Below are 12,377 nucleotides of genomic sequence, written 5' to 3'. Positions count from 1 at the left end.
GAAGAAAACAAGACTCTGAAATGTTCCGATGAGCAATAAATGGAAACAGAAGAAAAGGCAACACTTAACTATTGATATCTTATTTATTCAGCAATACATTATACATATGTATATATATATATATATATATATATATATATACATCTGATATTTCAGAGAATTCAACAAAAGCCTGAATATTTGTACAAGAAAGATTCATTTTTCATTATTCTACTCAGATTGCCGGCAACTTACTCAAATCTTGGCATGTATAAATTCATGGTGTTATATAAACCCAGACCAGATGGGCGTAACAAACCAGAATGGTAACAGAACAAAACTGTGTGTCTCTGTGTTTGTGTGTATTTTTTGTTATTGTTAATTATTTGGGTCCAAGCCCACAAGAGGAGGAGGCTTTCAGGGGAAAAACACATCTCTCGGTTCTGTGGGAACACATGGTGCACATTAAAAGCCAAACCCAATTGCTGTTTTTCTTCTCACACACAGTTTCCCTCTGCTTTCATGATGCAGCTTTACAGAGCTCTGGCGATCGTGTACTTGACTCTGTCCACAGGTAAGTACATTTTATGATGTTATTGCTTTTAACTGCACATTTTAATCTGAGGGTTTAGGAGTTTAAGAGTGTATTTGATTCTGTCTGTGAAGTTTCGAATTCATTCACATATGACCACATACACTGTTCAGAGATCAGATAACCTCCTATAGGCTAACCGGACATAGGACATATCAATTTTCAAGATGATATGATACATTACAAATTAACTTTGACCCAATTATGCCTTTCTGCACAGTATATGGACTAAAATGCTACCAATGTGTAACTGAACCCTGCACAAACATCCTGACCTGTCCTCCCACAATGGACCGCTGTTTTTCCGGCGACAATTTGGGTGAGGTTTTTTTCCCCGTTGTCACTGAACATTTTCATGATTACGAATTGAGACCTCTTCGACATGTTACTATACTAAATGCATGGTGGCTTTTGTTGTGCTTTCCATCGTGTTTTGCAGGCGTAAAGAGCGTCAAAGGCTGCCAAAACAGTATAGCATGTGATGTACTGAAGAATTGCTGTGACTGGGACCTGTGTAACAGTGCCACAGCCACTGGTGGTCTGACAGTCACCATCCCACTGGTGTGCTCTGCCATCGTCACACTGTTTCTCTACTAAGAAAAGGGCTAAAACTGGCTTTATCTATGGTCAAGATACAGCTCTGTGGTGTGCTATAGTCTGTTTATGATCCTTGTCGCAAGTCAGAACAGTGTATTTTTTATGTGCTTTTAGAATTCTATTAGATTCTATTTGTGTATAGTAGCGTATCCAAAAGGGTTTGGAAGTTTACATTCTTTAGCATGTGAATGTTTTCATTTCTGAGCTTCAAACCATTAGTAATTGGGTGTGTCCTGTTGCACAACAACAGTGTTAGTACTATTTACTACAACACTGCCACCTAGTGCACATATATTAACATACAGTCTACAGTGTAATCCTGTTATTTGCTGGGGCCTTCAAGAGAGACAAAACAACAACGACAAAATAACAATAAAAGTGTAAATGTTCACCATTGTGTTCTTAGCCTAGAAACGATCCAGTTCTCTTCAGCCGTTAACCCATCTGTCATCCAGACACTGATACCCTCTGTTCAACAGCAGGATGTGCAGCTGCTGTGACTAAAGATTATCAGGAAGGAAACTGGCATATTGAGAGACGTTGGGATTGGCACGACATGCCAGTGCAGGCCTGATTTCATAACGGCTAAGCTTGTGACATCAGTAACTGTACAGTAAAATATGATTATAGCACAGTCATTTTATATAGGGACGTAAGAGCATCTTATTTCTGTATTAAGTATTGATTGGTATACAATGGAAAAAGAGTGGGAGACACAATGGTCCATAACACTCACATAACTGCACCCTCTAATGATCAGACTAGACGCTCTGGCCCTCAGGTTATTTGAGTCTGAGACCCCCGCACTAGGCCATCACTATTTGCAAATGTAAATGTTTAATTGTGATAGAATGTTTTTCCGATGTGATATGACAACTTTCACGTTACAAAGGTCGGGCCCAATGCTGTGTGGTTCATTTGTCAGCCTGTCTGTTATAACCAACATTTACTTCTAATAAATATGCACTGTAAGCAACGGCGTGGTCCTTTTCATTTAAATCAATGGTTCTCAAACTGTCTTATACCAAGTACACTCTTAGAAATAAGGGTTCCAAAGGGATCCTTCTACAGGGGCTGAGGTTCTGAAAAACCATTTGCTCCTGAAAAACCCTTTCTTCAGGAAAGGGCTTTGAAACCCTTTCTTCAGGAAAGGTCTTTGAAACCCTTTCTTCAGGAAAGGGTTTTCAGGAGCAAATGGTTCCAGGTAGAAGGGTTCTTGGTAACACTAATGGTTCCAGTAAGAACCATTTTGACCCAGAGAACCCTTTAAAACCCCTGTAAATTTTACTGTAAATAAAGGGGTTTTATAAAAGGGTTCTACCTGGACCCAAAAAGGGTTCTCCTATGAGGACAAGCCGAAGAACCTTATATGGTTCTACTTAGCACTTTTATTTCGAAGAGTGTACCACACATTACCACCAACGTTAAAATACAGTGGTGTAAATAGGCCGAGCAAAGTCAGCTATACAGACTTTTCGCAGGAGGCAGATTTATTCTCAATAAGGTAGTTTGCTCTCTCATTATCCCCCTCTTCCTCACATATACTTCAGAGACTGGTATAATGACATACGCACCCTGGTCCAAATTCCTCAGCTCCACACTGATCACACACACTGGTAGAAGAACAGTATCACCAGAGGAAGCTTGCCTTCTACTGGTGGCACATGTACCACAGTTTGATGATGATGATGATGATGATGATGATGATGATGGTACATTCTCTCCTGACCACCTAGCAGAGTCAGACCACAGACATATGAGTCACAGTGACTGGGAGGAGGAGAAGCTCTGAATCAGCCCACAACTGTGTAAAGACATGCAACAACATGATTGGCCCATGATTACCACTTCCTGTCTTGTGCTGCATTGACGGCACCTCGAAAATTCAATACACGAGATTTATACAGCATGACTATTTCTGTTTAATTGATGAAAAGCACTCAAGTGTAATTGATTAACAGGTCAACAATATGTTTTTGCCTTTTAGTCAAGAATAGTAGGAATGCACAATATTGGACTTTTTACTGATATCCGATATGCTGATATATCGGGATAACCGATATCAATATACATACATGTTTCCCTTCGCTGAAATTAACAATATGTTTTGTACTCATGTCGCAGCAGATGTAGATATACATTTTTTTCATTGTGTAAAACAAATAAAGAACAATACTATTGTTGAGGGTGCCAACAAAGAAGTCCTTGGGCAAGATACTTACAGGGGTAAGTGCTCATGTGTAAAGCAGCTTTGAGTGGTCCTCAAGACTAGAAAAGCACTTTATAAATAGAAAACATTTACTTTTTAGCCAACTGTTGTAGTCATTAGTTATCAGCAGCTATGTTTCCAATAATACATTTTAATGCCAATATTTGTTGATACCGATATCGTGCATCCGATCAATCAAAAATAGATTTTAATTTTTGTTCAAACGCAATGACACAGACATTCTTTATCATGAATAATATGACATCTCTAGGTTCCAGGAAGAGATATGTGTTGTCTTGTAAGATTTTCTTCAAATAAAAACAAACAAACAAACGTGTCCATCAGCAGTGTAATGATAATAGTTATTATAATGACTATTGTGTTGTTATTGTTAACTGTATAGTAATATTTGCATTGCTTACAGGTGACATCTTACTTAAATTATTACATTGGTATTTCCTTACAGCCATAGTGTGTGTGTGTGTGTGTATATAATACATATATAATAGTATTATGATACTATGTGTAAACACGATAATAGTGGTTTATAGTTGTTCTCATACAGCCTCCATTCATCTTATAATTGATTAGTCGATCAGTTGAGCAATGAATGTATACTTATTTATTTATTTATTTATTCATTTACATGGATGGACTACAGTACAGTTCACAACCCAATTTCAATCATGGATTTCAAGTTAGGATATTTATTTTAATCTTATCTAAGATAATACGAGATAAAGATATGAAAATGCGTACTTTATATAACGACATAAAGCTATTTCTTCCACTGCAACCGCCTCCACTGTAGAGCTCATTTTTCCCAGCAGCACGTGAAGGCAGCATGAATCATAGCGGTTGCGTTCACACTGCTGTGTAATGTCTCTTTACTCCTTTATCCCGGGTCAGGACGGTGTAGTGAGCGGACGAAATCCCGCAGTGTTATGATGGTTTGTGAGGAGTTAAAATGGTGAGAGGTGGTTAACGTGTGTGGTGGTGATTTAGACTAGATTTAGTTTTTAGTCCGTGTTCTTGACTTAGAGTTTAATATTTGACCTGTTTTTTTTTTTTTTTTTTAAACAAACAAAGTGGTAGTAGCTCCTCGGACAGTGCCCGGAGTTCGTGGTAGGACAATGACGCTGGTGTGTTTTAATTTTGTGCTGGAATAGTGAGACGTTTGCGGCAGAAAGACTGCGCCTCGTCTCGCCTAAAACTAGCCTGCGGTCAGTCAACTCCAGCCGGGACAACCGAGACAACCGGGACAACCGGGACAGGACATTTTTCATACAGTCTCTTTCCAGAAGAAGACGCACCATGTTCGAAGCCTCAGGAATCCCTCTCATCCTGCTCGACATTACCTGCCTCATCCTCGGTATGTCCTGTAAATCTAATCTCCTCCCGAGTTAATCCGTCTAAAGGCGCTGCTGTACACGTTATTTAACGCTCACATTATTATTCTGATACGGTCACGTCACTGTTATTTCCCCCAAACAGAAGAAAATGTCAAAAATTATGTGTTAAATGGATAATAACACCAGGGATGGGAATCACTGTACCTCACGATATGCGATACACAGTGATACCAATAATATCACGATACAACGATTCTGTGGTAGATATTTGCCCTGGTGTATTGATTCCTATACAGATACCTGAACAAAAATATAGCAAATTAAAAGATTTGCGCTCAATATTATATGTTGTAAAATTATACCATAATTCTGAAAAATAAAATGAAGATGAGTTTTAATTGCACAACATGTATACTATAAATACTATCACAAAACTTAAGTCTATGCACTGTAAAAAGAAAAGGTTGAGAAAACTCAAAATTTCAAGGCAACTTACTGCCATCGTTTTTTTTTTTTGTTGTTGTTGTTTACAGCCCAACAAAAGATCTTGAGTTTTTAAAACGTTCCATCAACTAATATTATTTTGTTAGACAAACTTGTAAGTTAGAGTTGTGCCAACTCAAAATTCTGTCTTCAAATTACTAACTACTAACTACTCATTTGTATCAGATAATTAAAAAAAACAATTTTGAATTTTGAGTGGGCACAACTCTAACTTACAAGCATTTTCAAAAATTGATTGCAGTTGCCTTGAAATGTTGAGTTTTCTCAACTTTTTTTTTTTTTACAGTGTGTCCAAATTAAGTAGGGATATTGCATCATATACAGTATAATACAATTTTACTCCTGTTGAATTGTGGTTCTCTGAAACTGATCTGTGGAACACATTACAAACTCAAGAGTTGGTACGCAAATCTTTTTTTTTTATTTTTTTGCATAAACGTCATGCAAATACACACAGGGAAGCCTTGAGGTTAAGGGAACCAGGCAGGAAGAAGAAGAAGAAGACGGAAAAAAGGGCAACTAAGTCCCACCCTGTGTGTTTTTTTTCCAAGAAAAGTTGTATTTTTAGCTCACTGTTTGGAATGTAACCATAGCACAGATGCAGATGCATGCTGCAGTGGGACTGTATAATAAATAAGACATTGTAGCAGTGATACTCAAGTAAACATAATCCGTACCAAATCTCTAAACCACAGAAAAAAAATCCCGTCTTTGGTTGTCCACTGTATGCCAATTCTCTCATATTGTTGTGGAGCTGGCGGCAGCAGTCTACGCAGCATATTCTCTATATTTACAGTCCCGTGTCATCAGTGTGTTCTGTAAACACTGCTGTTTATGTTGTGCTGCTGCTGCTGCTGATATCATGGTCACACACTATATTCTATATTTTCTTAAAGTAAAAGCAGAAACATCAAAAAAAAAATACTCAAGCATTTAAAAGTAAGTTGCCTGCTTTTCAGGGTTGTAATGTAACAAAGTACAAATACTCCTTAAGTACTTAAGTACACATTTCACGTACCTGTACTTAACTTTGTTATTTATACTTCTAGCCACTTTTACTACATTTCCTAATTAAGTTGTGTACTTTTACTCCACTACATCTGTGTCTTGCTCAAGGACACATATAGACTTAAGGAATTGTACCCACGACCTTCCAGTTGAAGGACAATTACTTTTGATACTTTAAGTACAGTACATGTCATGTACTTTAAGAATAAGTAATATTATATATAAAAAAGAGACTTAAACTTCTACCAAAGTCATTTTCTGGTAAAATACTTGTACTTTTACTCAAGTATCCCTTTTAGGTACTTACTTTATACATGAGCGCATACCTACATATTTACACTGCATTTTTTTGAATTATAGGAAAGTATGATTTATATTACACAGTAGTATCAGACAATGTGGAGACAATTCAACATGAAGAGTCATGAATACAGAATGTCTAATCTACAATTAACCTAAGGAAAGAAAGAACTAGTGAACAGTGTATCACTCCTCTACTTATCCTGCCATAATTCCTGGTGTTTATCTCACTCTGACTCATCCAGTTTAGAGTCATTTTGAAAGATTAACAGTTCAGTCACATCGGCACAAACCACTGTGTAAATATGGTAGGATTTAACAAACGGTCCTCGACTAAATCATAGTCTGTGTTGATGTGTTCACTCATGTTGCCCTCCAAAACACAGACACCACGAGTTACACTAGGAGGAATGTCCATCAATGCATTGTTTCCATCAGTTTACCCAACAACAGTCACATTTCTCATCTTCATAACAACCAGAAAAGCTGCAGATAAAACAGACGTGTACAAGAGTGTGTAACCAAAACAAGTTAGTGCAGGTTGTTTGTGGTTTTAATGTGATTGCTGTACAAATTGAGCTCCTCTGGAGATATTATTCACTATCTTAATACATTAGAGTGACTTGAATATCAGAGAGGGTGTTTTTACTCCACCATGTCCCGCTGAGTTTTTTGCACTATTCTGTATTCTATAATTCAAGCCCTCAAGGGTTTAATTCAGTTGTGTAACTTTTCTGCCCTTGAACACAGTGAATGTTCCTTGCAGCTAAATAAAACGTCATAACATCAAGAGAATTGTGTAACAGTAGAAACTAGGAACGGCTCATTGGCAGAGGTGGAAAGTAATGAATTACATTTACTTGTACCTCAAGTCATTTTTTTAAATTTGTAATTTTACTTTTACTTAAGTAAGTGTTTTACTTGTACTTAAAGGCACCATATGTAAGAATGTGGCCAAAAACGGTTACTGCACTCAAATTCAAAATACCGAGCTCTTTTAGGTTTCATTTTCTCCGCCATTGAAGCTCAGACGTAACTGGCAACCCGTGGTTGCTCGGCAGCTGAGACTCTACTCACTGCAATGATTGGTAGATGGCGGTAGGTGGTGCCACATGCCAAAACATGATTTGCAGTCTGCAAAAGATTTTTTTAAGGCAAATATTTTGGCTGTACGATTGTTGTTGGTGAGTTCAGTTTGTTATATGAACATTATTCCTGAGTCTCTGTGACATATTAGGAGGATTTGATGGCCAGTTGCTTTAGATTTATTACATAATGCACCTTTAAGCGTCAAGTAGTATCTTTCAGTACTCTTTCCACCTCTGCTCATTGGTCTGATTCACATGCTGCGATGACCATTTGCATGACGTGAGACAACTGATTTCTGTCCCTGAGGTAACAGTCGTTGTCTGCCTCTTCTTTCCTTTTAACAGTTGGACTTCCGTTTTTTATCCTCACCCCTCAACACAACCCTTTCAAACGGGGCTTCTACTGTAATGATGAGTCCATCAGATACCCTCTTAAAGAGGACACCATATCCTACCAGCTGCTGGGAGGAGTCATGATCCCCTTCACACTGATTATTGTAAGTCAACCACGGGGAAAAAAAAGTTCAGCGTCTTGTTTGTCATCCTGTAGAGAAGGTCACTTATTGTTTGAATTACGTTGCAGATCGTCTGTGGCGAGTGCCTTTCCGTTTACTTATCTCGCATCAAGAGATCGTCTTCAGGGACCAAGTATGTGGCGTGTGTCTACAAAGCTGTTGGGAGCTATGTTTTTGGAGCTGCTGCTAGTCAATCTCTGACAGATGTAGCCAAGTACTCCATCGGTCGCTTGCGGCCAAACTTCCTGGCTGTATGCAAGCCGGTGTGGGATCGCATTAACTGCAAAAGTGGAGGATACATCGAGAATTTCACCTGCACCGGAGACAATTTTCTGGTTGATGAGGCCAGGTAATGGTCCCTGACATGAATTTAAGCTGCTTTTAAACATGAACCTGAAATTGTCAGAACACTCTCTGCATCTGTACCTGATAGTTTCTCACTGCATTTGCAATGTGTGAACTCTGGAGACAGAGATTTGTCAGAGTTCATGTCTGAAAACAGCAGAGTTACTTCCACAACTACGTGGTACATGAAAAAAAGAATATCAAAATGAATACAGGAATTGAATTGCGGTCAAATCATATCAACTTTACTGTTCTTAACCTGGGAAAGTTGGTGTCACACTATCAGAATTACTACAACATATGTGTAGTAAGTGTAGAATGCTACTATATACATAATAAACATCACACATAAGCTACAATAACGAAAATTCACTCATTACAATATATAATAATGATTAACTGTGGAATAGGGATTTCATTTGACCCATATTTTGAAACTCAAAAAAATGATTGTGTAACATGTAATGACATTCTTCCTCATTTAATTTGTTCTTTTTTATAGACTGTCCTTCTACTCTGGTCACTCATCATTCTCTATGTACTGCATGCTATTCCTTGTCGTAAGTACATTCTTATTATTTGTTACAGTTACTATGTATTGCACTAATGTCACTTACATATGCACCCTTACATATTGGTTATTTATCAGACAGTGTACGCTAACAATATTTAATTCCTTTTATCCTGTTGACTACCACAGCTTTACATTCAAGCCAGACTGAAGTCACACTGGGCGAGGCTTTTTCGTCCCACCGTCCAGTTCTTCCTACTTGCGACCGCTGTGTATGTGGGTCTGTCCCGAGTGTCGGACTACAAGCATCACTGGAGCGATGTGTTCACTGGCCTCCTGCAAGGGGGCCTAGTGGCTATTTTCACAGTAAGTTTCCCTGAAAGATGTCATTAGTTCATGGGAAAGGAAGTCGTTTATGTAGTAATAGTCAAGGTTGCTGGTCGTTCTTCCCTAAATTCTGCAAACAAACAACTCGAACAAGGAAACGCGATAATTATGAAAAACTCAAATGCTATTATGTATATGTTATTGCTGGGCACGTTAACGGCGGTTAACGGCGTCAACGTTAAGGCATGTTAACGCATGAGATGTTTCCATGATGATGCGCCACGGCACCATTTACCAGTTAGTTGCGTTAGCTCCTTTAGCGCCATTAGCGTCTGTTTATGAAACGAAAAGAGCAGCTCTACAAATAAACAGCGTACCTGTGTACTGTGTATGTGTAGCGTTACTTTAGAGACTAATTTTAATAATCGAGACTCACGTAAACATGACGTCACGCGCGTCATGGAAATGCGGCGTGCGTTAACGTTGACACCGTAAACGTTATCATACCCAACAGTAGAATATGTACAAATGAAAAAGGGTCTATGTCGTCAAGAAAATAACAACAAGCTATTTGACTTCCCTCCACACGGGGCGCTGTCAATCAAAACACGGTCCCGCCATTCACACAGTTCCTCCGATCATCATGCAGAAAGCCAGCGTCCGCGGTCGTCCGCTGCGCTATTGACTTCCAGAGAAGCTCAGCTTCCGTGGAAGTGACGTTTTTTTTTGCCGCATTTGTCCAATCACTGGCGAGCTGATTCTGAAAGAACCAGTGTATAAACACTTTCTAGCGCATGCTTAGTATTGAAATGTAAATACAAAACCTTTTAGAGGAAGCTGAGCTTCCCTTGCTGTCTTACAGAAATCATCACTGTTGGGAAAAGTAATCACTGTGTCTCACATGTTAGAAAGAAAAGGAACTATGACTTTGACTTTTAAAAGACGAACAAACAGGTTAACATGTCAGACTGAAACTGTACTTAATCAAGATTCTCAAAGTCGGATTAATAAACTAGATAATGTGATTGGGAGTCAAAGTAATACTGCAAGTATAAGTCCACACTTATTTTGAAGTTAAACGGATTTTAGAAGGACACAAAATGGTGCTTGACATGCTAACGAGTAGCCGCCAGCTAAAGTTGGTATCGTTTGTCACGTAATAGGTCAACCGAGAAAAGGGGGCCATTTAGTGAAGTGGATTTGGACACATTTCATTCATAATAAATCAGTTCCACGCCTGTGCTTGTATACTGGGAAACGGGCAGTATAGCTCACTTTAAGAATTGTGTAGGAAACTATATAAACAAAGACTGTCGCTGTCTGTTTTTCTGCAGGTGTTCTGTGTGTCCAACTTCTTTAAGCAGCCAGTGGGCGCGGTGGTGTCACAGGAGGAAGACGTCTCGCCCACTGGTTTACCTGAAAACCCGTCCAGTTTGAACCACTATGGCAGCACTGACTGAATCTAAGGCCTTCGAGTCCATGTATAGGGCCTGTATGTACTATGCACTATACAGTATACAGTGTACAGTACGAGCTTGAAATTGCCCGAGAGGGCCTGAACACACCAACGAGTATCTGCAAGTCTTTGACCACTGGCTCTTACCATTGGTGTGGTCGGTAAGCTTAAAATGCATATAAGCGTTTATACATAAGACAGTAATTGCACTTTATTGAGATGTAAAGACGCAGAGGATTATGGCTGAATCCCACATAATACACACAACACGACAAAACATAGTGCAGCGTGTGGGTTAACCGTAGAGAAAAATGGCTTTTTACAGTGCGCACTTGTTTGAAATGTGTGCATGTTTTTTTTTTTAGTTTATATTGGTCTGATGTGATGTTGCCATCTTGAATGAATGAAATTCCTTTTGCCCGGAATATAATGAGAGTCTGTGTGCATACTGCAAGCAGGCTTGTAGAGAGCCTGGCACCTGTGAATAAGAAAACCTGGACTGTCCTTAAACTTAAAAACGGAGCGGGAACTCATAAAGGACTTGTTTTATTTTATTTTTGCCTTAGTCAGAACGCTGCTACCTGCTGTTATTCCCCTCACCTGAGTTTTATGTCATTGTAATGAATGGATAATGCAGTGAATTCATTCATTTTTTTATTTATTTTTTACTATGTGTATCGGCTTTAATGTGTTTTTGTCCACACAGAAGCTTTAAACACGATCAGTGCCAGGAGAGAGAAAAAATATTGGATGAATAAAGAGCTGCATTTTGCTGTTTTGATACAAAGGATTGTGTGTATTGCTTGAAGAGGGAAAAAATGCAGATATTATGTCTCACAAATGCAGACCTAAAGGTGTTCAGTATACCCTTTAAGGTACTACTCAACCATTTGGTCGACCACACTTTAAGTCACTATATCTCATTGAAAAATGCAACAAGCTGAACTCTTAATGAATAACGCAAACCAGGCTTATTATGAACAGACGTCTCAACCGTTTGGTAGAGGCCTGTATCTGAAATACTGTAGGGTCTAATTTAAAAATAAATAAATATTGATAGTCGTTACTGTAATCATAAGTTAATAAAATAAAATAATAAAAAACGCAAAGAAATAATTTTTCCTTTGCTTTTTTCTTGGTGCATACCTTAAAGGGTTAAGAGACACAATCATGCAAATTTAACGACACTTATTTTGACTTATCAGCAGAAAAACATGCTTGTTTGTTATTCTAGTGGTTTTGCAGATATGTAGAGGTTAAGCACAAGTCAGCACTTAAACATGCAAGGTTACACACAAGAAGTATCTCAGAAAGGAACGGAGACAATAGGAAGAGCCATTTTTTTTTTACCCATTTTTGAGTCATCCCAGAGTTTCATGTGAAACTCAAGTTCCCTCATTACAAGAGTCATGGTTCTCCGGAGACAACTCGTGTCATACATAAGATATTAAGCATCTAATTACTAGGAATGTGTTGTGAGGAATCGGACATTCCTCCATTTAAAGTTCACATTGTCCTTCTCTTGACGAAGCCTTGGTCGGACTATTAAGAAAATGTGACTTGAGCAGCGTGGCAGAACTTTATTGTTCACATT

At 38.5% G+C, this 12,377-nt stretch overlaps 1 protein-coding gene and 1 long non-coding RNA gene across 2 annotated transcripts; both read left to right on the top strand.

Annotated features, from left to right (window-relative positions):
• Positions 1 to 379: 379 nt before the first annotated feature.
• On the top strand, positions 380 to 2,144 carry LOC310940500. The gene is made up of 3 exons (XR_014593072.1): positions 380 to 553; positions 792 to 890; positions 1,011 to 2,144. It is a non-coding gene; the product is annotated as an uncharacterized lncRNA (long non-coding RNA).
• A 2,489-nt stretch (positions 2,145 to 4,633) lies between these two features.
• On the top strand, positions 4,634 to 10,787 carry LOC310940478 (phospholipid phosphatase 1-like; the record flags this gene model as incomplete). The annotated part of the gene is made up of 6 exons (XM_083905455.1): positions 4,634 to 4,749; positions 7,975 to 8,126; positions 8,213 to 8,493; positions 8,992 to 9,049; positions 9,190 to 9,366; positions 10,662 to 10,787. The coding sequence occupies exons 1-6, from the start codon at positions 4,692 to 4,694 to the stop codon at positions 10,785 to 10,787; spliced, it is 852 nt and encodes a 283-aa protein (XP_083761581.1). The 5' UTR covers positions 4,634 to 4,691.
• Between the last annotated feature and the right edge of the window lie 1,590 nt (positions 10,788 to 12,377).

This window comes from Microchirus variegatus (genome assembly GCF_963457635.1).
Source record: "Microchirus variegatus genome assembly, chromosome: 18".
NCBI classification, from domain to species: domain Eukaryota; kingdom Metazoa; phylum Chordata; class Actinopteri; order Pleuronectiformes; family Soleidae; genus Microchirus; species Microchirus variegatus.
Note: the sequence above shows the minus strand (reverse complement) of the source record. Positions and strands in the feature narration are given on the sequence as shown.